General features: G+C 49.3%; 3 protein-coding genes across 4 annotated transcripts in view; 1 reads left to right on the top strand and 2 right to left on the bottom strand.

Annotated features, from left to right (window-relative positions):
- Positions 1-3,015: 3,015 nt before the first annotated feature.
- Ifitm5 (interferon induced transmembrane protein 5) lies at positions 3,016-4,335 on the top strand. Its single transcript, XM_036184618.1, has 2 exons — positions 3,016-3,240; positions 3,840-4,335. Exons 1-2 carry the CDS (start codon positions 3,049-3,051, stop codon positions 4,050-4,052), a joined length of 405 nt encoding a protein of 134 aa, XP_036040511.1. The 5' UTR covers positions 3,016-3,048; the 3' UTR covers positions 4,053-4,335.
- Positions 4,336-5,900: 1,565 nt separating this feature from the next.
- On the bottom strand, positions 5,901-12,007 carry Pgghg (protein-glucosylgalactosylhydroxylysine glucosidase). 2 transcript variants are annotated; one of them, XM_036191507.1, is made up of 14 exons: positions 11,930-12,007; positions 10,970-11,250; positions 10,304-10,514; positions 9,793-10,228; positions 8,813-8,932; positions 8,501-8,632; positions 8,196-8,307; positions 8,020-8,092; positions 7,795-7,931; positions 7,534-7,667; positions 7,345-7,440; positions 7,124-7,221; positions 6,845-7,056; positions 5,901-6,432 (listed from the first exon to the last, which is right to left on the bottom strand). In XM_036191507.1, exons 2-14 carry the CDS (start codon positions 11,223-11,225, stop codon positions 6,353-6,355), a joined length of 2,097 nt encoding a protein of 698 aa, XP_036047400.1. In that variant the 5' UTR covers positions 11,226-11,250; positions 11,930-12,007; the 3' UTR covers positions 5,901-6,352. The 2 variants fall into 2 exon arrangements, with proteins under 2 accessions (XP_036047400.1, XP_036047410.1); XM_036191517.1 differs by having other exon boundaries at positions 6,367-6,769.
- A 10,763-nt stretch (positions 12,008-22,770) lies between these two features.
- Nlrp6 (NLR family pyrin domain containing 6) overlaps positions 22,771-23,168 on the bottom strand; it is a 10,455-nt gene continuing 10,057 nt past the window's right edge. The window contains exon 8 of the mRNA XM_036173849.1: positions 22,771-22,894. Coding sequence (XP_036029742.1) covers positions 22,771-22,894 — 124 coding nt within the window. The remainder of the gene's footprint in view (positions 22,895-23,168) is intronic.

The raw sequence follows: 23,168 nt of genomic DNA, 5'->3' as shown, positions 1-23,168 counted from the left end.
GTGAGGGACGTCTTTCCTTCCCATGGATACATGGCAGAAAGGGGCCATGGGAGTTGGGTGGTGGTTCAACCAGAAGACTTAGGACAGGCTGTGACTGAGGGTTACCGTCTGTGGAAAGGAGTCAAATAGAACCTGAGAACCATGTGCTTATTGCACAGCCACTTGGGAAAACAAATCGTACCAATACCCTGGGTCCCCAAAGGGCTAGGAACATTCCTGGGCCCAGTGCACTTCCTCCACCATGATGGAGAGCAACTGCTCAGGTTCAGGGATTTGTTCATGAGATCTCAGGTCTGTCCTATCTATCACCAAGGGGTCACAAGTCTGATATTTGGCTTCTGCAGTGGAACCAAAGTGGAGGACTCCACCCTGCCAACCTGTTACTGGATATCTATCCAACCAGTCCCGTAGAAGAGTGGGCAGAAACCATCACGAAGATGGAACTAGAGGTGGATGGGCAAGGACCAGGACTTCGTCAGCTGTTTCTACAGGTGCCAGGACCCACCCATCTCTCAGGACCAGTACTGTTCTCGTTCCCCAAGAGTCAAGGTTGTCCAGAGTCAAGTGATTTTAGATATAGTGTCTTAAATTAGCCCAGTGCTCCAGGAAATTTCACTGTGGTCTGTCTGCCCAGAGCAGGTCAGAAACCTGAATCCTAAGGATGAACCCTCCCTCCTCCCCTCAGAGAGGAGTGGAAAGGGTGGGTCCTGCTCCCTTTACAGGGTGAGGGTGGGCTCTGCTCAGGACCGGCCTGGGGATAACAGAAGAGGTATCATAGCACACTCACAGCCAGCTGCATTTTATGAAGCTCCGCTGGACAGATGTGTGAGTGTAACATCTGTGATGAAGTCCAGGTCTAGGCCTCAGGGTATGTATGCAGCAGCTATGGAGCGGATGTTGCTGGTGATTGAAGACTGGAGAGGGGGGGGGGTTCTCAAAGACAGATTGCTGAGAGCTCAGTGTTTCTGGATCCTTGGCACTGTCAGAACTCAGAGAGGAGACCCAGTGGACATACGCAAAGGTCGGGAGAGTGTTTCCGGATGGTTTCACCACTGGGATTTTGGATAGTTTCTTTTTTTTTCCCCCTTGAGACAAGAGTTTCTGTGTGAAGCTCTAGCTGTCCTGGAACTCTGTAGACCAGTCTGGCCTTGAACTTACAGAGATCTGCCTACCTCTGCTTCCCAAGTGCTGAGATTAAAGGAATGAGTCACCATTGCCTGCTTTGGATGAAATTAATTATGGCTCTTAAAAAAATTTTTTTTTCTTAAGATAGAGGCTCTGGCTGGCCTAGAACTATGTAGACTAGGCTGGCCAGGAACTCACAGAAATCCACCTGCTCTGCCTCTCAGTGCTGAGATTAACATTCCTGGCCTATGGTTAAACTTTTAGGGGGGAAGTCGATGATTATTTATTCACAAGGTAAGGTGGGGTTGAGTGGAGGGGAACTCCTGGGAGGTCAGGATTTCTTCTCTACTAGAATCCTCTTGTCTTTTGTCCTTATGCTGATGGGAGCAGATTTGACAATTCTGATGATAGGAAGATGTTATTATGATGAAGAAAAGGCTAGGTAGTGGTCCTTTGGTCTGCTTGGGATGGTCTTGTTTTTTCTGAGTAGTCACACGTTGTTTTTGTCTGCCCAGCATGGGGTCTGCCTAGGTTTTCCTGTCCCTTATCCAGCTAATCTCACCGGGAGGACATAGCAGGACTAGAAGGCAAAATCCAATGTTCTGTAAATATGTCTGTGAGGTCGATTCCTAGTACCCACATGGGGCTGCTCACAACGACCAGCTCTGGAAATTTGACACTACTGGCCTTCACGGGCACCTGCCCTCATATTCACATACCCAATGCTCATATATATATAATTAAAAAGAATAAAAATAAATATTTTGAAAGAGGTCTCTGAGATTAACAGAACTTGCAGAAACAAGGGTTGAAATAATACCCATAAAGACAGCGACAAGGACGGTAAAGGCCAGGGCACTGATGTACAGGTATTTGGCTGTGGAGGTATAGGCCTGGGATCAGTAATATCACCCATCATTTCCTGTCTCCAGACTGGAGGGGCCCACATGACAAGGGACCTTGGAGAAAGTCATCTGAGAGCCAGATGCTGTGATTAGGTCCCTGCCATCTTTCCTACCCACTGCAGTCTCCCTGCTTCAGGTTGGGGCCCCTCTTTCCCCGTCACACACTCCGACTATCCTGGAGGCCCCAACACTGCTTGCTTGGTAGGTGTCTAGAGATCCTAATGGCAGGAGTAACCAAGGCTTTTGACCTGAGCAGCTGAGGACGGCTGGGCAGTGGAGGTGTGATGGAGGGTCTAGCTCTTGCTAAGGATTCGAGCTGAGAAGACACTGAGGTCCCCTTTACTATTTGTTAGCATTGGGAAGGGAGCACTAACAGGTCCAGGAGACTGAAGAGGAGCTGGCGGGAATAACGCCTATCACAGGGAGTGGGGAGGGGCTTCCTACAGTTTGTGGTGGGAAGGGCCAGTCTCCTTCCTTATTCCTTTCTGCCTGCTCTTTTCTTCTCAGCACTCATTTCTAGTAAGTACATGTCTGCTCTCCCATTTGTGCATGTCAGCAGAGGGTGACATGGTCAAAGCCTGGATTCTGGGTTCTGAGTTCTGGAGATGGAGGCCCATGGGGTATATGCAGCTCTGGTCCTGAGGAGGGAGCTCTGCCTGCTCCCTGAAACTAAGGCAGCCTCATGTCCACCAGGATCCACCATGGAATTGTTTGCAGCTAGTGACCTGGAGCAGCCTTCTGTGGATAGTCAAGACTGGGGGGGGGAGAAGCTCTGGTGGGTGGTCTGCAGCCATGGCCCATGTGGCGCAGTGGCCTTCTTTGATGGGGTCTTTTGAGAGGGGTGGGGGATGCTGGGGTGCAAGGGCGGGCCACCCTACTTGGCAGGCTGAGGCTGTAATTTGTGTTATATATAGCGGGTGGGGCTGGCCAGCCAGGGAGGGTAGTGTGGGGCTATAAGCAGGCCTGGTGGTGCTCAGAGATCACTAGTCTCAGCTAGGAAGACACGGCGCTGGAACCCATGGACACTTCATATCCCCGTGAGGACCCCCGGGCTCCATCATCTCGCAAGGTTGGTGATGCGGCCCACACGGCCCTCTCCATGGGAACACCGGGCCCTACACCACGAGACCATCTGCTCTGGTCAGTCTTCAGCACGATCTACCTGAACCTGTGCTGCCTTGGTTTCCTGGCGCTGGTCCACTCTGTCAAGGTTGGCTTCAAGGCTTGTGGGAATGGCTGGGGAGGGAGAATGAGTGTGGGGTGTGAGGTGATGTGGGGTGGGGGAAGGGACCCAAAAGAAAAGCATATGAAGGGGTTTGTTAGCATAGCCACAGTCCCTCACCAAGTTTGGGGACCATGAGAGCATATTCATTTAGGGGTATATGCACTGTTCACAGGCCTGGCTATATAGTCTCCCCCAAAAGGGTAATAAAGTCCTTAGAGGTTGCCTATAGAGGCATTCCCACTGTAGCTCCTGAATGGGATTGAATTCTTGGTTTCCCAGAGGACTCCTCTCCCACAGCAGGCTCTCAGGGATGCTGCTGACTCAGAATGGCCTCCGAATCTACATCTGCAGCCTTTCTTTAGGCTGGGGCCATCATGACTCAGGACCCTGCCAAGAGCCAAACTGAGCCATGTTGGGAGACTATAGGCCCAGCCCAGGGGAATGTCTCCTCAAGCCATACCCCTCCATCAAGAGTTGGAGTCCAGCTTGTGGCCTACAGGTGCTCTGGGTGGTCTCTGTTCCTCTCTGGGGTGGGGTGGGGGGACCAGAACATGTAACATTTTGGCTCTGGTGCTGCTCTGCAGGCCCGAGACCAGAAGATAGCTGGGGACCTGGAGGCTGCGAGGCAGTATGGCTCCAAAGCTAAGTGCTACAACATCCTGGCTGCGATGTGGACATTGGTGCCTCCATTGCTGCTCCTCGGTCTGGTGGTGACTGGAGCCCTGCACTTATCCCGGCTGGCCAAAGACTCTGCGGCTTTCTTCACCATCAAGTTTGATGATGAGGACTATAACTAAAAGCCCCGAGCCTGTCCTAAACCAAGGACAAGGATGCCAGGCCACTGACCCCAGGTGCCCAACACCAGCTCCCAGGAGTTTATGGCCTACCATAGCACCTTGATCCCTGCCCAACCATGACCCCAGAGGCCATGTGTAATCTTGTCTACCATGTGTAATCGACACTGACCCACTCAGACCCTTAGACTTTACCTAGAGGGTCCTTAGCACCTGGCTTTGCCCCTTTCCCCCCTACTTACCAGGGTGAGCCTCCATTCATGATTAAAGGTGGCAGATTCCAGAACCATGTGGGTTCCTCCTTCCTGGTGGTAGTTATGTAGGAAGCCCCCGACATGAAATCCTCTGACCAACCCCCAGGCATCTGATCCCGTCTGCTTGGCTGCCCCTGACGACTGCTTTTGCTTAGCTCTAGGGCAGCCTGTGGCTTCTGGGGTGGAGGAGCCTAAGTATTTTAGGACAAAGTTCGGGAACTCAGGCCTTTGATTTCTACTGCCCTGTGGTTTGATGGCCTGAGTCCCAGAACATGTGAGGGTGTGCCCTGACTCCCCATATGCTCCAGTGGTCTTCTTCCCTCCTGGGTCAATAAAGGCTGTGGGGAAGGTAGGCAGGGTCCATATCCTGGACTCCATCCACACACAGACACATACAGCCTTCTTTCCTCCTTTTCTCCTCCCTTCATACACAGTCAGAGGGAGACAGGCAGTGGGTATGGAGAACTTCGGAGCCACCAGTGGTACTAGATGCATGTTCTCACATTATTTCTCCTTGCTATGTGCCACACGCCCCTGGCTTCCACACCAGATCCAGAAGACACACAGACACACCCCTCATGAGGATGCAGTGAACCCTTCCACCCCCACCCAGGTTCTTACTGTGGCCAGCTTACAACAGAGCAGGCTAACTGCATAGGTCTTAACCAAAAATAGGCTCAGGGGTTGAGCACTCCACCCAGGTCCCTTTCCTTCCCAGGAGCCCCCTCCCTGCCAGCAATTTCTAGGCTGGAGGTCTCTGCCTAGCTGCCCTACTCAGAGATCTGAGGCAGCTCCCCATACTGTCACATGCCTGTAGCCAAATGCTGGCCCTGAGGAGCTCCAGGCGAATGACTTGGCCAAGCCGATCCCTAGAGATAGGGGCACAGGCTGACCTGTGTTTGGAATGGAGATGAAGCTAGTGCTGAGAACTAGTCCTATTGTGGACAAGGGACAAGGACAGTGTGTGGCTACGCTCAGACAAAGATAAACAATGTGCTGACATGAGCCCCTGGCCTAGTTCAAGAAAAGGTCAGGGACTTATCTGTTCCTGGGTAGCTGTCCCCAAACATGGGATATTTTGCCAGCCTCCATATATAATGTGGGACAGGATTATCTGGTTTGTGCCCTAGTGCTGAGGACTGTGTGTGGTCAAGCCAGTGAGGCAGCAGCAGTGGCTTCCCCAAGGCCCAGTCTGCTTAGACCCAATCAGCTGTGCCAGCCTACATGTTCCATCACTCCCACGGCCCCAGAAGCTTACCATGCTACATGCACAGAAGTGACCACACACACACACACACACACACACACACACACACACACACACACACAGTATGCACGCCCAGGTACTGGGCTACATCTAGTATTTGGATCCAGTGTCACTAACCAACCTGCTGATGCCCATGCCCAGTCCTGGCTTTGAGGCAACAGATAAACATCCACTTCTTCCAGATAAGCTCCTGGCCCACCATAAAGAAGGTGGAGGAAGACACAAGGGAAAACATCTTGCTCCTGAGCTTTGAAACCACATCATCACTCAGCCACAGGTGCAAAGGGACATGCATCCATCACACACCTGACTTCAGGAGCTTTTGCTTGCATGGACTTTAATTAGCCAACTTGGCTTGGTACAGGGGCACAGGATTTACCAGGATCCTGGCCCTATTCTATGTACCTTGTTCTGGGGAAACACTGATAAGGCATGCCAGGAACCGAGGAGCAGGGTGAAGCCTGGGAGCTCCTTGGCACAGATGGCCAGGACTGTGGCCTGGCACCCTGCCCATTTGACTCCAGTTTCTCCAGTCACCAGCCCGGAACTCACGGTCTCTGATGTTCATCTACCTTGTCCTCTGGTGACAGCGCGGCTTTGCTTCTCACAGGCTGTGTGGTTAAGGAGCCTCACCCTAGCCCACTATGCTAGATGCCATCTGACGTCAACAGGAGTCACAGAATAGGAAGTTCAAACCCACAAACCAGCTCTTTCTGGTCCCAACTCCATGCCAAGGAAGCTCTTGTTTGGGGCAGCTAAACCCGACTCCATGACCCACCTTCTCAGCTGGGCTGTTGGCCATTCTCCACCCAGCTTTGACCAGAGCAATCCAGAGACCAGAGGTGAGAGAGGAAGTTAAGGCCTATGGAGACAGCAAAATGGGGAGCTAAAGGGTAGGGTGCTGGGGTCAGCCCCAAAGCAAAGAATGTATGAAGCTCTAGGTAGGTAGCCCAGTACTAGAGAGGGTACGGAAGAGAAGAAAGAGGAAGGGGAAGTGTAGAGGAACACCCTTAATGGCTTAGGGCAGGATGCAGATTGAGAGACTGGGGGTGTGGGGGATGCAGCTGAGGTCCCAAAAGTGTCCCAGAGGTCCTGGAAGGGGTTCTAATGTCAAAACACCGAAGAGTTGGCATTTCTGGGCAGCTAGGGGGATGCTTTTTGTATCCGGCCAGCTGAGTGGGGAAAGGAGACTTTATGTCCTGTAAGAGAGAGGGTTATTCCTTTAGGGCATGCACCAAGACTTCTGGGTCACACGTCCAAAGGCTTTTCCTTACCTGGTAGCAAGGGGAGCCGGGCCAGGGATGGCCATAGCTCAGCTTCCAGCAGGGGCGCCCAGGACTCTACACGGGCCGTGACCTCAAGTGTCACAGAGTCCTTGGAAAAGGCGAAGTTAAACTTGTTCCCCAGGTAGGAGATGCCAGAGACAGACACTCCGGAGACCAGGTCCAGACACAGGGGGTCAAAGGTCACACCTGCCTCAGTGATCCTGTGGGGAAGAGCTGTGTGAAGAGGGTTGGGACAAGTGGGAATTGGCTGCCGGTCACTGCACTCACCTGAATCCTGTGCATCCGAAGAGTGCTGTCTGAAGAAAGCCGCCCATGCCTGTCAAGAAGTTCACAGCACCAGACCCATCCGCATTCTCTGTCCACACCTGCAGGCAGCAAGGCTGGTTGCGACAGGGAGGCTACCAGCCGAAGCAGGCCCCTTACCCTGCCGAGACTGCCACAGTGGGAGAAGAGAGAGGCAGTGGGTGGTGGGTGGGAGCCAGGCTGACCTTGAAGGGCTCAGTGACATTGATGAAACTCCTGCTCAGGAGGACCTGGGCCCTGGAGGGGTCCTTCAGTTCCATCCAGCCCACAGCAAACATACTCTGAGGTCAGAATTCAGATAGGAAGCAGTTAGACTCACCACATGGGAAGCTAAGTGAGGACAGGAGGGTGAGACTACCCGCCAGGCTCCTCACCCAGGTCATAGCAGGGCCCTGAGCAGACGTCACAGCCTCATAAATCTCCAAATTATTTCTTCGGATGTCAGGTGGCAGGGGGAAGGGGACTGGGTATCCCAGGAGCACCACATCCGCCTGCTTCACTTCTTCTCCTGATTTGGGGGGCGGGGCAGCAGAATAGGGATAGGCTCTTGGTCGAAGAGATGAGGGTATGCCACGGTGAAGGTGGGGGTGGGGTGACCAAGCAGAAGGGCCCTTGGAAGACTCAGGACCACTCACCACGCTCATAGCCATCGAACTCAGGGTGGAAGTTCTGCTCAGAGTCAAAGGGCACTTTGACCCTATCAGCCACCTCCAGCCACTGGCTGGGGACAGGCAGACCCAGGTCCTTGGCCAATGCAGCAGCAAAGCGCAGGCTGGGGAGAGTACAAGCCATAGTTACATGGCTTCTGACTGGGCCCCGTCTGCTGTGCTGGCTTAGGCAAGGGGAGGTCTATGTCTCACCTGTTCTGGACCAGGACGTTGGTATACACGGAGTTGCTGACTCCTGAGTGGTACTCATCAGGGGGCATGACTCCTGGTCACATGGGGCCATCATGACAGTTAGTGTAGGGACTCAGGACACGCCTTCCATGGTAAGAGTCCATGCTGAGCTGGCCACTGTGCTCCCTAGTCCTCACCTTTCAGGTGGTACATCTTCTCCTGGGGGCTCCATTCTACACGGCTGCACCAAAACTCAGCCACGGCACTGACCACATCCCAGCCACCAGCCTCTTGGAAGAGCTGCAGGTCCTGGAGAGTGAGAGCAGGACAAAGCACCAGGCCTAGAAGAGGGCCACTGTGCATGGCCAGTGTCTACCTTTTGAACACCCACAGAGCAATGCCTGGCTTCCAAAGACCCTCTTCACACAACTTCCTAGGGTCACAGGGTAGAGTGTGGCCTCGAGAGGTGCACGGGCCCACATGGGATGTAAGGGTGCCTCACCTGAGTGCAGTGGTAGTACAGCTGGAAAGCCAACACCACAGCTCCATTCACATGGACCTCCTGGATCCCATAAATGTCCTCAGGGCAGACCTCCAGGCCAGTGCTTGCACTCTCCCAAGCAAACTTGGCTCCCTGTGAGGAAAGACGATGGAATGGTCAGGTCTTGATCTGGAGGGGTAGCCCAGTCCTACCAGAGGTGCAATCCTTAGTGGAGGAAAGGAAAGAGGAGGTATGGGGGTCTGGTGGTCACTGAAGGGCTCTGGGAAGACCCTGGGCCAGGGGTCCTATAGGATGGTACCCAGGCCCCATTACCTGGTAGCCTAGGTTCTGGGCATTCTTCAGGGCCCCTCCCAGTGTACGGACTCGGTACTCCAGGATGGCCCTGGCAGCCTCTGGGTGGAACATCAGGATATTTGGGAACATCCAGAGGTCCTAAGAGGATGAACCATCCTGGGGTTAAACAGAAGTCCGTACTTTCACCTTCCCTTAATGCCCACATTCTACCCCGCCAAGGCTTCCAGCCAATATACAGCAAATAAGACAGCTGTGGACTTCCTCTTTCCCCACCCTTTGGCAGTCCCTCTGCCTCTCTCTGAGTTCCTTATCTCATGCTCACCCAGGCCCACCTGGGCCCTCTCCTACCTGCCCACTCCAGTGCTATCTCTCCAGCCCAGACAGCCCAGAGTTCTGGTCCTCAGCCCAGGCAGCATCAGGAGAGGCTAATGGCTCTAGTCTGCATCAGGGTCCAGGCCTTGTTCTTCTAGGCTCTCTGGCTGCCTGGCCTCCTCTTCCTTAGGCTTTAACTGCCAAATGGGCCACAGCACAGACTTCACAATGTGTCAGATGTGGGAATGGCCTTGAGCCTTCCCCCTTAATCTTCCCCACTGAACTCCATATGCTACATCCTTGGCCTCTCCAGCCTTGCTTCCCATCACCCAGCTACTCCTGGCAGATCTTTCCAGACTGTATCTCCACCTGTGCCGTTCCTCTAAAGAGTCTCTTTGGCTTTCTTAGTCCTCTGGCAGACTCCAGGCTGGTACCCAGTTCGCTCTGAGGCTCTGGTGGGCTTGGCCTGCTGCTCTTCCCCACCTCAGTGAGGCTCCTTCTGTTGTTCTAACCTGAATCACCTTTCTACCAAACTCCTACACATCTTTCTTCTGAGAAACCACCTCTTCCAGGAAGTCCTCCTACCTATAGCCCCCGTGTTTTCTATAGTCCTGTTTTCAGGTAATGCAAGGCAATGCCCAAAATGATTGCACACAGTTCTCCCTGGGTAACCGTGCAGGGTGTACCTGATCCCAGAAGATATGGCCCCAGTAACACTCCTCCTGACTCCCATTAGAGAGGCCTCCGGGGCTGAGCCCATGGCTGATTGATCCTTGGGTGCCAGGCTGGGGAAGCTCACTGAGCAGGTAGTAGAGAGAACCACGAAGGGCCTGGCGCAGGGCCAGTGGCCCAGCCACATCCAGGCCACAGCCTGCCCAGAGCTGGGCCCAAGTGTCTGCATGGGCTGAATACAGAACTCCCCTGGTCTGCAGCTGCAGGGCCTCAGCAAAGCAGTCCTGGGCCTCAGCCTGGCTGCCACCGATCACAGTCAGAAAGTCCCAGGTCCTGTCCTGCTCCTCTTCCCCAAGGGTCAAGGCTGAGGGAACTGGCATCCACAGCATGTGTACTTCCAGCTGGGGCTCTCCTGGCTGCTCAGGGGTGAGTGTGTGGCCATGTAGGTACCTGCAAGAGCCTAAGTGAGTCTCAGGAAAGGACTACCCATCTGGGCTACCTAGATCTACCCAGTGTGCTCCTTACCGGACTCCCTGGAAGTCAGGCCCCACATGTAGGTCTAGGTCTGGGCTTTCTGGAGAGAAGGATGACTGTAACAGCACTGTGATGGGCTTGTTCTCTGCAGTCAAGCGTGCAACGGACACGCTGAAGGCCAGGACATGGGGTAACACACGGTGAGCATAGATGCATTGGGAAGCCCGGAAGCCAGGGCCTTCCAGGGTGTGCAGGAAGGAACCTAGAGAGGGTTGGGAGCCTCAGTCATCCTGGGGAAGGTCAGACGGACTCTAAGCTGTGGATTCTCAACACCATGGAGCAGCACGGCCTTTCTGGGCTGGGAGTGGGATCCTCAGACCTCAGGTTGCCCCTCCCCACTGTGTAGTGGGCCCACCCAGAAGAAAGGAAAACAAGACAAACCACAAAGGCCTCATCTTGGGAGGCAGCTTTTTACACTTATTTTCTTTCTTAAATTAAAGGCCATTTGTTTATTATTTTTGAGATGGATCTTGTTATGTACCTGAGGCTGTCCTCCAATTCTCCATCTTTCCTGCCCCAGCCTCCTCGGTGCTGAGATTACAGGCCTGAGTCACATACTGGCTTTTTTGGTCCCTGTCTCTTGTGAGACTCCATGGACAAGCGAGGAGGTCCCTCTCACCCTGCACAACAGCTTGACCAAGATTGGTGGCAGCTAACCTGTGTTAGTATCCAGGGCAAATGTCTCAGTCAGCTGTTCTGTTCCTGCAGGGGCCTCCAGCTGGACATTGACAGGGCTGGGCAGAACTGCCCGGTGAGTGTGCCCTCCAGCTCCATTGTACACACCGTTTACATGTATGGTGTCATGATACACACGTGTACCCAGGTATGAGTTGGTTACAGTGGCCCAGAACCTGGGGTCACTGGGCAGACGGTGGGTACTGAATATGGTCGGGTCGTCTTCAGAATTGTCCATGGAAAGCTGTCTCAGTCCGGGAGGCCTGGAGAAGGCGAGTTGACAGTGACTAGCTGGGCTTCCCTCTGCACACTGACAGTAAACCCTCAAGTCTCCAGGGAACTTGGATGATCCTCAGAGACCGGTGAGGGGAGTGAGGGGCTAGCTTAAGGTAGCAGTACTTAGAAAGCCTCCACTTATGGTTGCTCCGAGAACACACCCTTCACTCAAGAGGACCGCTAGGAATTCAGCTGAATCTGCAAATCGGATCCCTCAGCACTCACAACAGGTCTCCCTCTCGAGAGGTCCCGACCCATTTTCCCCCCCGAACTAGAAACTGCTGTGAGTGGAACCAGGGAGTTCCGCGCTGGACCCGAACCCCCAGGGAGCCGGGACAGTGGAGGCAGGGGAACTGGTGGGGGGTTGCAAGGGGTGACGTGGGGTGGGAGAGGAGGAACCGGATGTGGTGGAGGACAGTGACGGCAGTGGTGGTGGCGGGGACAGTAACTGGGGAGGAGCGGGACTTGCTTAGTTGGGGAATGGAAAGAGGAAGCCAGTGTGTGGGCGGGGGGAGGGGCCGGAGAGCCGAGGATTGACAAACAGGCTAGGAGACCAGGGAGTGAGGGGACCAAAGAGAATTTCGAGTTTTTGGTGGAAGAGGGTGAGGGCCGGTTGGGGAGGGGGTGGGGAGCGGGTGGCGGGGACGGGCAGTTTCTGCGACTCACCGCAGCCCAGCTCCAGACAGTGCGGCCCCGGTATAAGTAGACTCGGTGGGCTCGGCGCGCGCTGCCCCTGGCGGGAGGAAGGAGAAGCGGCCCTGCTGCGTGGCAGGTGGGCGGGGCTGAGTCTAGGCGGAACCCCGGGGAAATGGCTTGGTCTCTGGGGCGAGTGGCCCCGAGCTAAGCCGTACTGGAAGTGGGATTAGTTGAGTTTGGGCTCTAAGATGTATGCAAAGGGTAGGTTGGGCTGAGATCCCCTCTCTACAGTGACGTTTAGTCACTAGAAAGGACACTGGCCAGTCCTCTTGGACAGTCCTTCCCATTGCTGGGGACCCCCACCCCATTGATCTCCATCTGTCCACCTTCCTGGTTGCACCTGGGTCTGTCTTGTCCCTGCCTCTCATCAGTTCCCTGGTCTGCCTCAGACTCCGTATTTGTGCACCAGTCCAGTCAGAGCCTGGGTTTCACCTACTCCAGAATCTGTTTCTGCTGTCCAGCTGCCCAGATCAAAACCCTCTTTACCTTGTCTTGGTGCCACCAACAGCCCACTGCCACCAATGGCCAGTGTCGAGCCCAGGCTTCCTGGATCCACCATAGAGACTCCTGCTGCTGTTTCCAGTGCTCACCCAGGGCAGCACCCAGCAAGCCATTTACACCCAGAGGTTTGCAGCTGGCTACCTCACCTGACCTCATCCCCCTAAATATTCTTCTGCCTGCCTCGGCTTTCCAGTCCATTTCCCATCCTCTTCCATTGAACAGGCACCACCTGTTAGCCCCCAAGAAATTCCTTTTCCCAAGGTCTGGCCTCTAGACAAAAGCCAGAATTCCCTCAGGGACTTGAGAAGATAGTTCCTACCTTATCTAGGGCAAAAGGGACATATGGCTCCTCGGTTAACCTATGCCTGGTGCCTGTTGGCATATCAAGGTCTATGCTAGTGTCTGGGCTCCCCCAGTCCCTATCCACAAGTACCTGTACAGTCATCCTGGCTGGCATGCCGGCCCCCACCCTAAACCTCCAGCCCCTGAGCTTCGTTTCCCTTCCCCAGCTTCGCTTTCCCATATAACCCAGACATTTCGGCTATGAGCTCTCTTGGTCTCTTGGTTGTCATGTGCTCGCTCCCTCTATCCACCCCTCCCACCTCTCCTCTCATGTCTATTCTGCTGGACCAGTTCAGTCTGGACCCTTCCACATAAAGCTTTCTTCTCAACATACCAAGTCCTCATTTTTCATTTACCACCCAGGCTTTCTTAGTATTGTTTTTTAATTTATTTATTTTTATATGCATTGGTGTTTTGCCTGCATGTATGCATGTCCATGCGAGGGTGCCAGATCACCTGGAACTGGAGCTACAGACAGTTGTGAGCTGCCATGTGGGTGCTGGGAATTGAACCCAGGTCCTTTGGAAGAAGAGCCAGTGCTCTTAACCACTGAGCCATCTCTCCAGCATCAACTTCCTTAGTATTTCTGATACTTTCCAAGCTGCTCCCTTCCCTTACTATATTCCCTCTCTTTCTCTCTTCTCAAGTACCTCCCTTTTGAAAATCTCCCCAGAGCCTTTGTGAGTCAGAGATCCTTGGCTTTAGTCTCTCCAGCCCTCCCTGCACACTTCTCTCCTCTACAATCTGTAGCAGCAACACCTGTCGGTGTTGTAGGGAGACTAAGCCCTGTGTTGGAACGGCAGGCCCAGTTCCCATCTTAGGGTCCACCACTCAGGTAAAGTGAGGTCAAGTCCACTGCAGCAAAGAATTTCAGGATAAGTCAATGTGGAAGCACATCTGTATCTAGAGAGTAAGAAGTCAGAAAGAGCCGGGTAAAGGGACCTACTGCGGCCGCCGAGAGGAGACTGAAAAGGACTTCATCAGAATTAACATATGAAAGAAGCCAGTTGGTCCTGAAAGACTAGATGCCTTTTCCTCTTGGGCTGGTTTCCCTTAGGCTAGATACAACAAATAGAGTTGCTAGGGACAGTTTGAAAAGACTGGAAGCCCTTTCCTCACCTGACTTCATTAAAGGAACAGAACATGTGTGAAAAAAGCCTGCTACATATGAACATGAGAGAGGTAAGTGCTGTGTAAAGACCCTATAAAGAGTCACACATCTCACAACCAGATGCTTTTTGGATTTTTCCCTTAGCCCACTGGACCTTTCCTATTTAGAGAAATGCTTTTATTTTTATAGATTTATTTATTATGGATACAGTGTTCTGTCTGCATGTATGCCTGTATGCCAGAAGATGGCACCAGATCTCCTTACAGATGGTTGTGAGCCACCGTGTGGTTGCTGGGAATTGAACTCAGGACATCTGGAAGAGCAACCAGTGCTCTTAACCTCTGAGCCATCTCTCCAATGCTTATTTTTATGTTTTATTTTATGTTTTTGAGTGGTTGGCCTGGAACTTGCTATGAAAACCAAGCTAGCCTCAAACTCATAGATCCAACCTAATTCTTCCTGAGTGCTGGGGTTAAAGATGTGCACCACTACACCTAGCTATCATTTATTTTTATCTAATTAAAATATAATTACATAATTTCACCTCCTGTCCTATTTCTTCCACGTATGTCCCTCCCAAATTTTTAACCATTGTTGTTACATATACATATAAATGAATAAATATAGAAACACATCCTGTTGAGTCTGTCCAGTGTTGATGTAAATCCTACCCATTGAGAATAAATTCATTACCACAATTTAAAGCCAAATTTGAAGCTAGTTTTAATTAAATACTGCCCAGGTGGATGGGCTCTGGCTAAATCTATCTCTGGATCTCCAGAAAATGGAAGGTATATAAGGCATGAGGAAACAGGAACTCTCTTCAGGCTGAGGATTTCTTAGAGGTAAGAACTAGTGGCTGGCTGTTCTGCTTCTCTGACCTTTCAGCTTTCACCTTGACATCTGGTTCTGGGTTTTTTATTATGGGACCATCTATGATTCGAACAACATTTCTTGATTCGATCATTTGAGGTGAGAGCCCCATCCTGAATCAGGGATAGCTGAGGTAAGAATATCTACCTTAAACTTGAGCCACACCATCCAGTGACAGCCTACATAAAAGGACATGGTAATTAGCTGGCATTAGAGCCTACTTCTCCGGGATTCCAACATAGACTGAAGACCAGCAGATACATGCAGCCTCACGGACTGAACAACTACCAGGCAACAACCATTGTTGGACTAGCTGAACCACAGCCATAAAACACGGCAAATACCTATATAATATTGGTATACATGAAACATGATACATAAAACATGGTAAATACCTATGTGATACAAGTACCTGTATCATGCTTATACATCACACATATTTACATATTATGTACCATGTATTTACTGGAAGCTATTAATACATTATCTATGTACTTATTGTCTATGTCTTTGCTAGGTCCAGGAAGGCAGGTGTGGTAGTTTTAATGGGAAATGGCCTCCATAGATTTGGGTATATGAACACTTGGATCCCAGTTGGTGGCACTATTTGGGAAGGTTTAGGAGACCACTCTAATAAATCCCATATATATGTTTGTGTGTGTGTGTGTGTGTGTGTGTGTGTGTGTGTTCTATCAGTTTTGTTCCTCTGAAGAACTCTTACTAATACACTTGCCCAGTTGATTTTCTCTCAACTACTTAGGCAAATAGTTCTCTAGTTCCCTTCAGAGTTTATTTTTAAGGAGACTAAGAACCCAGGAACAGGAACTCCACATTCTCAGTTAACACTAGCAATAACTATGTATCATTTTCAGCTTTTAAAATTACATTGCTCAACGGATACAATTTACAGTCAGGTTCAAAGTTTAAGCAAAGCTGAAGATTAAGTAAAGTTTAAAAGTTAAATAAAAATGATATGAGCTGGCTTACTCATCCTGTCAAAGAATTTCCTTTTGTAAATGAGTTTGTAAAGTGGTTTATGAGGTGCATTGTTTAGATCTATGGGCGAGAAATGGCTGACCTTAAAAGGTTAAATACAAAAGTCACAAACAGGAGCTGGGCATATTGCAGCACTCAGGAGGTGGAACAGGTGGATCTCCAAGAGTTCAGGGCCAGCCTTGTCTACATAGTGAGTTCCAGCATAGCCAGAGCTACATAGTGAGACCCTGTCTTGAAAATGAAACAAAACACAACACAACACAACACAAAGGCAAAGGGTCACAAACAGACTGGTTACACACCATGTGCAAAGCCGCGGGTTTGCTCTGTAGCACGGCTTAAACCACACAGTGACACTTTGTAATCACAGTGGTGTAGAGGTAGAAGGAAGATCAGAAGTTCAAGGTCATCTTCTATACAGTGAGTCAGAGGCCAGCCTGGGCTATATGAGATCCTGTCTTGAAACAAAACAAAACAACTCACAGTCTGGCCCTAAGAAATTACATTGCACTTGTTTATGAAATTTTTATTTGAGAGTATAGGAGAGATGGCTCAGTGGGCAAAGTGGTGCTGTGCAGGCATGAGGACCTGAGTTCGAATCCCCAGCACCCACACAGCCTATGCTCTTAACCACTGAACCATCTTCCCAGACCCAAGAAACACATTTCTAATTTGAGATGTCTTAAGAAGAGAAAAACTGTCTTTGTAGGTGGTGTTCATTTGGGCAGTTGTGTTGAAAATCTTGATTCTTTAGCCAGACATAGTGGTGCAAGGGTGGATCTCTGTGAGTTTGAGGCCAGCCTGGTCTGCATAGTGAGTTCCAGTACATCCAGGGTCACGTACACCCTGTCTCATAAGCCAAAAAGAAAGAAGAAAGTCTTGACTTTCAACAAACAGAAAATACAAACTAGACCTCGAGTCCTCTTTCTTTTTCCATTGTCTTCTCAATTTTCTCCATCTTTCCACAATACTTACTATATTATGTGTTAATCTGTGTGTGTGTGTGTGTGTGTGTGTGTGTGTGTGTGTGTGTGTGTGTCACACACTGTATCTTTTTGTTTTGTTTTGTTTTTTTCAAGACAAGGTTTCTCTGTGCAGCTTTGTGCCTTTCCTAGAACTCACTCTGTAGCCCAGGCTGGCCTCGAACTCACAGAGATCCACCTGGCTCTGCCTCCCAAGTGCTGGGATTAAAGGTGTGCGCCACCACTGCCTGGCTCACACTGTATCTTGTTTGTGTATTTCACATGCACTTGATGTATCACACACCTACTATTGCATGTTTCAAATACACATTTAGTGTATTATGTACTATATATTACTGTATTTTGTTTCTGTATTATAAAGGTATTTACCATATTTTAAGTATCAATACATATCTATGATTATACATCATACATATTTACATGTTATGTATTTAGATATCACATATTTATTGAATGATATCAATAATATCCTCTATGTACTTATTGTACTTATATCTGTCTCTCTGCTAGGTCCAGAACACCAGCTTCAGGAAGGTAGGTGAGGTGGTTTTAATTAGAAATGTACCTTTGGTGGTAACAGGTGCCTTTAATCCCAGCACTCGGGAGGCAGAGGCAGGCAGATCTCTGTGAGTTCAAGGCCAGCCTCCTCTGTAGAGTGAGATCCAGGATAGCCAGGACTGTCTCAAAACAAAACAAAACAAAACAAAACAACAACAAAAAACCCCAAGCCCCCAAAAACAAACAAACAAAAATGTTCCCCACAGACTTGGGCATTTGAATCCTCAGATCCCATTTGATGGTTCCCAACACTTGAACACTTGGATCCCACTATTTGGGAAGGTTTAGGAGGTGCAGTCTTGCTGGAAGAAGTATGTCGCTGGGGGTGGGCTTTAAGAGATTAAATCTTGCCCTGCTTCCTCTCTCTACTTCATGCTTGCCTCTGAAAATGTGAGCTCTTGGCATTCTGTTCCTGCCACTGTGCTTGCCAGGTGCTGCTATGCTTTTCTGCCATGAGGGACTCTACTCCTCTGGAACTGTAAGCAAAATGCAAAAATGGACAATGTCTTCCTTAAGTTGCCTTTGGCCATCTTTTTACCTTTTTTTTTTTTTTTTGGTCAGAGCAACAGAAAAGTAACTAATACAGAAGTCAGAATTTGTTACCAGGAATGGGATTGTTCTTCAAAGAACCTGACCATGTAGGGTTTTAGAATGTGGAAGACTCTAAAACTTTAGACTAGAAAAATGGTTGTATGCTTTAAGCAGAGCTTAAAGGGCCATTCTAGTCAGACCCTAAAAGACAGTAGTACTGAGAGCAATTTAGATTGTAGAGGTCCAGCTCAAGTGATTTCAGAGCAGAACAATATTGCCAACTGGGCTGGAAGCCATTTGTGTGATAATTTGGCAAAGAAGCTTGTTACTTTCCTCCCTTGTCCTAAGAACTTGTCTGAGGTCAAATTTTAAAGTAATGGGCTAATTTCTCTAATGGGGGAAATTTTAAGACAACATAATATTGAGTCTGTACATGGTTGTTACTGATAGTACTTAGGCAGGTCTACAGTGAAAAAGAGCAAGTGGGGCAAAAATAAATACAAATGTGCAGTTTGGAGAGGAAAGAGCACTAGGAAGCCTAATGTTGTAGCCAAGGCTTGTGCTGGAAGAGAGAACTGTAATTGTTAAGGAAGCTAGTGTCATTGAGGGTACCACTCTTGCTTTGTGGTGATGGCAAGCCTAGCCTACAAGGCCAGCCTTATCTACAGAGCAAGTTCCTGTACAGCCAGGGCTATACAGAGAAAAAACCCAAAACAAACAAACAAAAAAACCCACCCAAAACCAACCAACCAACCAAAAAAAAAAAAAAAAAAAGAAAAAAACCAAACAAACAAAAACAAAACAAACAAACAAACAAACAAAAAACCAGGAGCTAACACTGAGATGTTATAAGATTAAAAAAATTTACATGCAGGCCAAACTTACAGTCTCTCCCAAGAACAAAAGGCTAACACAGTCAAGACTAAAAGCAGGGGAACTCTTTACAGCAGGTGAGCAAGTGATTACAAAAGTGGAATTCTGCAGTTACTTTTATTATCATGGGGAAAGTACTGTTATGGGTTTATGGCCAGACAGTTTCAGTAACATACCATGAAACAATTGGAACAGTTTATGACATGTTAATCACAAGGTTATAGAAGAAGAATGAATTAAAAAATCCAAACAAACAAGTTGACTGTTAGCTTAATATTTAGCTTGGGGCATAATTAAAGCAAACACTATAGTGAACAACACAGAAATAAATAAAGATTTAACTAAAAGGAAAATGGAGTAATGTGGGGTATTAGTTAAAGATGCATTAAAGATACATTCTTCTGTGCTGTGGAATATTTGTTTAATGATGCAAAGATGTGTTGCATTTTTTTTATGTTGCATTTGTTTAACTCTGTAAAGCTGTGTTACTTTGCCTGTCTAAAACACCTAATCTGTCTAATAAAGAGCTGAATGGCCAATAGCTGGGCAGGAGAGAGAAATAGGCAGGGTTGGCAAGCAGAGAGAGTAAAAAGAAGAGAGAAGGAGGAGGAGGAGGAGGAGGAGGAGGAGGAGGAGGAGGAAAGTGTGAAAGGAGTGAGAAGAGGAGACGGAGAAAGGATACCAGGGGCCAGCCACCTATCTATACAGCAAGCCACGGAGTAAGTGGTAAAGACAGGTATATAGTACAGAGATGGGGGAAAGCCCAGAGGCAAAAGGTAGATGGGATAATTTAAGAAAAAATGGCTAGAAACCAAGTCAAGCTAAGGCCAGGCATTCATAAGAAAGAATAAGTCTCTGTGTGATTATTTGGGAGCTAAGTGGTAGGCCTCCAAGGAGCAAAGAGCAGAGAGTTAAAAAAAAAAAAAAGAAAGAAAGAAAGAAAAAAGAAAAAAAGAAAACAACTACAGAGTAAGCTGCTCCTTACTGGAGAGTACCACTCTGCCTTGGAACAAAGAGAAGGCTGCCCTCAGGGTAAGACCTCACCCAACTACGTTTTCAACCAGGGAGTTTTCTGTTCCTAGAAAGCAACTTAATAAATAAACAAACACACACTGTTGCTAGTATGATTCAAGGGCCCATGGTCCACACCAGTCCTGGCTTTGTTGTTCACATGGTACTAGCTTTAGAGACACAAAAGATGCAAGAGTAAAGGGGTCATGAATTTTTAAAAATTTTTAATTTGTATGAATAACTGTATGGATGTAATTTTATTTTGTTTTGCCTGCAACTATGTCTGTGCACCTGTGTGTGTGTGCCTGGTACCTGCAGAGCACTAGATCCCCTGGAAAAGGAGTTAGAGACAGTTGTGAGATGCTATGTGGGTGCTGGGAATGGAACCTGGGTCCTCTGGAAGAGCAGCAAGTGTTCCTAACTGCTGAGACATCTCTCCAATCCTAGGGAGCATGAATTCTTACTTGGCAGTTTCAGAGAGCCACTGAGGCTAGGCAACATGTGGCAAGGGATTCCCTGCAAGGAGGCAATGAGAGGTTGTGTGTAAAGCTTCAAAAGTGAAGCCTGGGCTGCAGGGGAGATGCCAAGATGTTGGAGATTGCAAAGTTGTGAGACATCTGCCCAAGAGAGCTGCATACAGGGATGGAACCAGCCCAAGAGAGAGACCTATGTCACAGGCAGCAAAACTGGAAGCGCAAAGTAAACCAGGCTCTTTAAAACTCCAGTCCTCCACACTGGACACTGAGCTGCAGGACTTGATATTTTCTCAGCTGAGTGTGGTCTTCATTTGTTTGGTCCAGTATTTCTCCACTCTACCATATCTTCCCTTTTGCAATAGGAAGGTATATTCTGTGCCATTGTATGTTGGAAGTTTGCAATTTGATTTTTTTTTTTCAGGGGACTAATTAAGAGACTGCCTTAAGTCTCAGAAGATACTTTGGACTTTTAAACAATGATGAGACTGTAAAGGACTATGAGGATTTTGGAAATTGGACTAAACATATTTCAAATTATGATGTGGCCAGGAGCCTAATGAAGGCCAGGGAGTGGAATGTTGTGGCTTGAATGAAGAATGCCCCCTAGGCTTAGACATTTGAACACTTGGCTCCAGCTAGTGGTGGTGTTTGGGGAGGTTAGGAGGTGCAGCCTTGCTGAAGAAATGTGGAGGTAGGTTTTGAGAGATTGGATCCCTTCTCCACTTCCAGTGTGTTCTCTCTGATTCGTGCTTGCCCTTCAACATGTGAACTCTCTCCTTCTAGTTCCTACCACTATGCCTGCCAGCTGCTGCCATGCTTGCCCACCAAGGACTCTCTAGTCCTTCTGGGACCCGGTGGCGATTTTAATTATAAATGTCCCATGAAGGCTTGGGTATTTGTCTTAGTTACTGTTCTGTTGCAGTGAAAGGGCATGAACAAAGCAGCTTATAGAAGAAACCGTTTAATTGGTCAGTCCTTGCTTACATGATCATCATGGCGGGGAGTGTGGCAGCAGGCAGACAGGCATGGTACTGAGGAAGTAACTGAGATCTCACATCTGATCTGCAAGTTGGAGGCAGAGAGGGAGAGACCAAGGCTGGGCCTGGCATGGACTTTTGAAATCTCACACACACACACACACACACACACACACACACCCCGACCCCAATGACACACCTCCTCCCACAAGACCACACTTTCTAATCCTTCCCAAACAGTACGACCAACTGGGAACTAGACATTCAAATCACGAGCCTATGGGGGTATTCTCATTCAAAAGACCACAATATTTGCACACTTACTTTCCAGTTGGTAACACTATTTAGGGAGACTTAGGGAGTGTGGCCTAAGAGAGAAAGTGTCACTGGAGGTGGTCTTTGAGAGTTTAAAGACAAGTGCCGTTTCCAGTTCATTCTTTGCTTTGTGCTTGTGGTTCAAGGTGTGAACCCTCAGTTTCTGTTCCGGTTGACATACCTGCTGCATGGGGCCATGCTTCTCAGCCTTGGTGGGCCCTTATCCCTCTGGATACGCCCGGGTCAACTCTTCATTCTATAAGTTGCCTTGGTCATGGTGTTTTATTACAGTAATAGAAAAGTCACTGACACAGCAGGTTCTGTGTTGTTCATTTTGGGGGATGGAGACTGTGGAGGGAATTTCCCCTGGGAAGTAAACGGGCTCATTGCGGAGCATCCCAAGCCCAGAGTGCTGAGCAGAGAAGACTCAATTCTGGGGCATCCATGGCTTGCCCTGGCCCGCAAGGCCACACCTCTCTTGCAGGCTCGGCAGTCAGGCCAGCATGCCAAGTCCATTTCTTCAGTGGTAGACTATGGATTAAACCTTGCCCTGTACACGTGGTTACAGGAAAGATCGTGTCAACACCACTTGGATACCTTGATAACTGTTACAGAGATCAAGGAAAGGGAATCCAAAAGAAAATTTGTTGTGGTGGAGACAGCCACTGTGTTGTCCCAGCTCCCATCATCAAAAGGCACCTGTCACTCTTCTGGCTCCTTGTCTGTATCTCTCAGGCAGCAAGTGGGTCCCTCTGGGCTAAAGCCCTAAGGTTTCAGGAATGGCATCCTTCCAAAAGCCAACGCCCCAAATTCCAGATTGGAATGGTGATCCACCTACCTTCTGCTTACAGAGGGTGGTACTCTGGGGGCCCGCATCCACCCATACAACAGATGTGGGCCAGATCAAAGATGAGTAACACCATTAAACAGCATGCTCAACTACTGAATATTATTATTATTGTTGGGATTATCTGCAAGGGACAGATTGGAGGGCCCAGAAAGGAAGGCAGCAGTGGTTGTGGGGCTGGGGCAAGAGTAACCTTGGAGTGTTCAAGGCAGGGCATGTGCCAGGCCTATGCAGGGGCTGTCAAGGCCTTGTGTCTACCTGAGTCTTTTGCTTCTGTGGCTTCTTGGCTTGAGAGACTTGCCTGGATGGAGAAGCTGGCATCCTCCTGTGCTTGAATGGGGAGGACATCTTCATAAAGGCTTTGGCCACAGCATCCTTTCTTCTGTTCTGACCTCCAGGGTCTCAGAAGACCCTGCTTCATCCCTTGAGAGGCTGAGGTTGTGTGTCTCGTTTTGAATGGAGGATGGTCAGATCTGGCTTTGATGTCTTCACAGCTTGAAACTCCCTCAGTGACAGGTCACTCAGCTCCACAGAGGTCAGACTGCAGCCACATGGGTAAGACAGAAGGGACAAGGGTCAATTAGGGACAAAGGTCATCAGCTGGGGGAAAGAACCCAGGTGAGAGTGGAGTGGTTGGAATGGTCTGCTTAGCTATAGCAAAGACACCAGAAGCATTGGAATCTATTAAAAGTTGAGAGCTGCTGAGGGAATACAGATGAGGGTTAGGCTCATGGGCCCAGACAATCTCCACAGGCTAGGGATATTTGTTTGAGACCCAGAGTTTTGGGTAGGACCAGAGAGGGTTAGTCTTTTTA

Source organism: Onychomys torridus, chromosome 1 (genome assembly GCF_903995425.1).
Source record: "Onychomys torridus chromosome 1, mOncTor1.1, whole genome shotgun sequence".
NCBI lineage: Eukaryota > Metazoa > Chordata > Mammalia > Rodentia > Cricetidae > Onychomys > Onychomys torridus.
This window is presented reverse-complemented; position numbering and strand designations above follow the sequence as displayed.

Coding starts and splice junctions, on each gene's coding strand:
- Pgghg (XM_036191507.1), bottom strand. CDS start 11,225: ATGGACAATTCTGAAGACGACCCGACCATATTCAGTACCCACCGTCTG. Junction 8,933..9,792: donor GCCATATCTTCTGGGATCAG/GTACACCCTGCA, acceptor TCATCCTCTTAG/GACCTCTGGATGTTCCCAAA. Junction 6,433..6,844: donor CCGGCTCCCCTTGCTACCAG/GTAAGGAAAAGC, acceptor CTGTCTCCATAG/GCCTTAACTTCCTCTCTCAC.
- Ifitm5 (XM_036184618.1), top strand. CDS start 3,049: ATGGACACTTCATATCCCCGTGAGGACCCCCGGGCTCCATCATCTCGC. Junction 3,241..3,839: donor CGCTGGTCCACTCTGTCAAG/GTTGGCTTCAAG, acceptor GCTGCTCTGCAG/GCCCGAGACCAGAAGATAGC.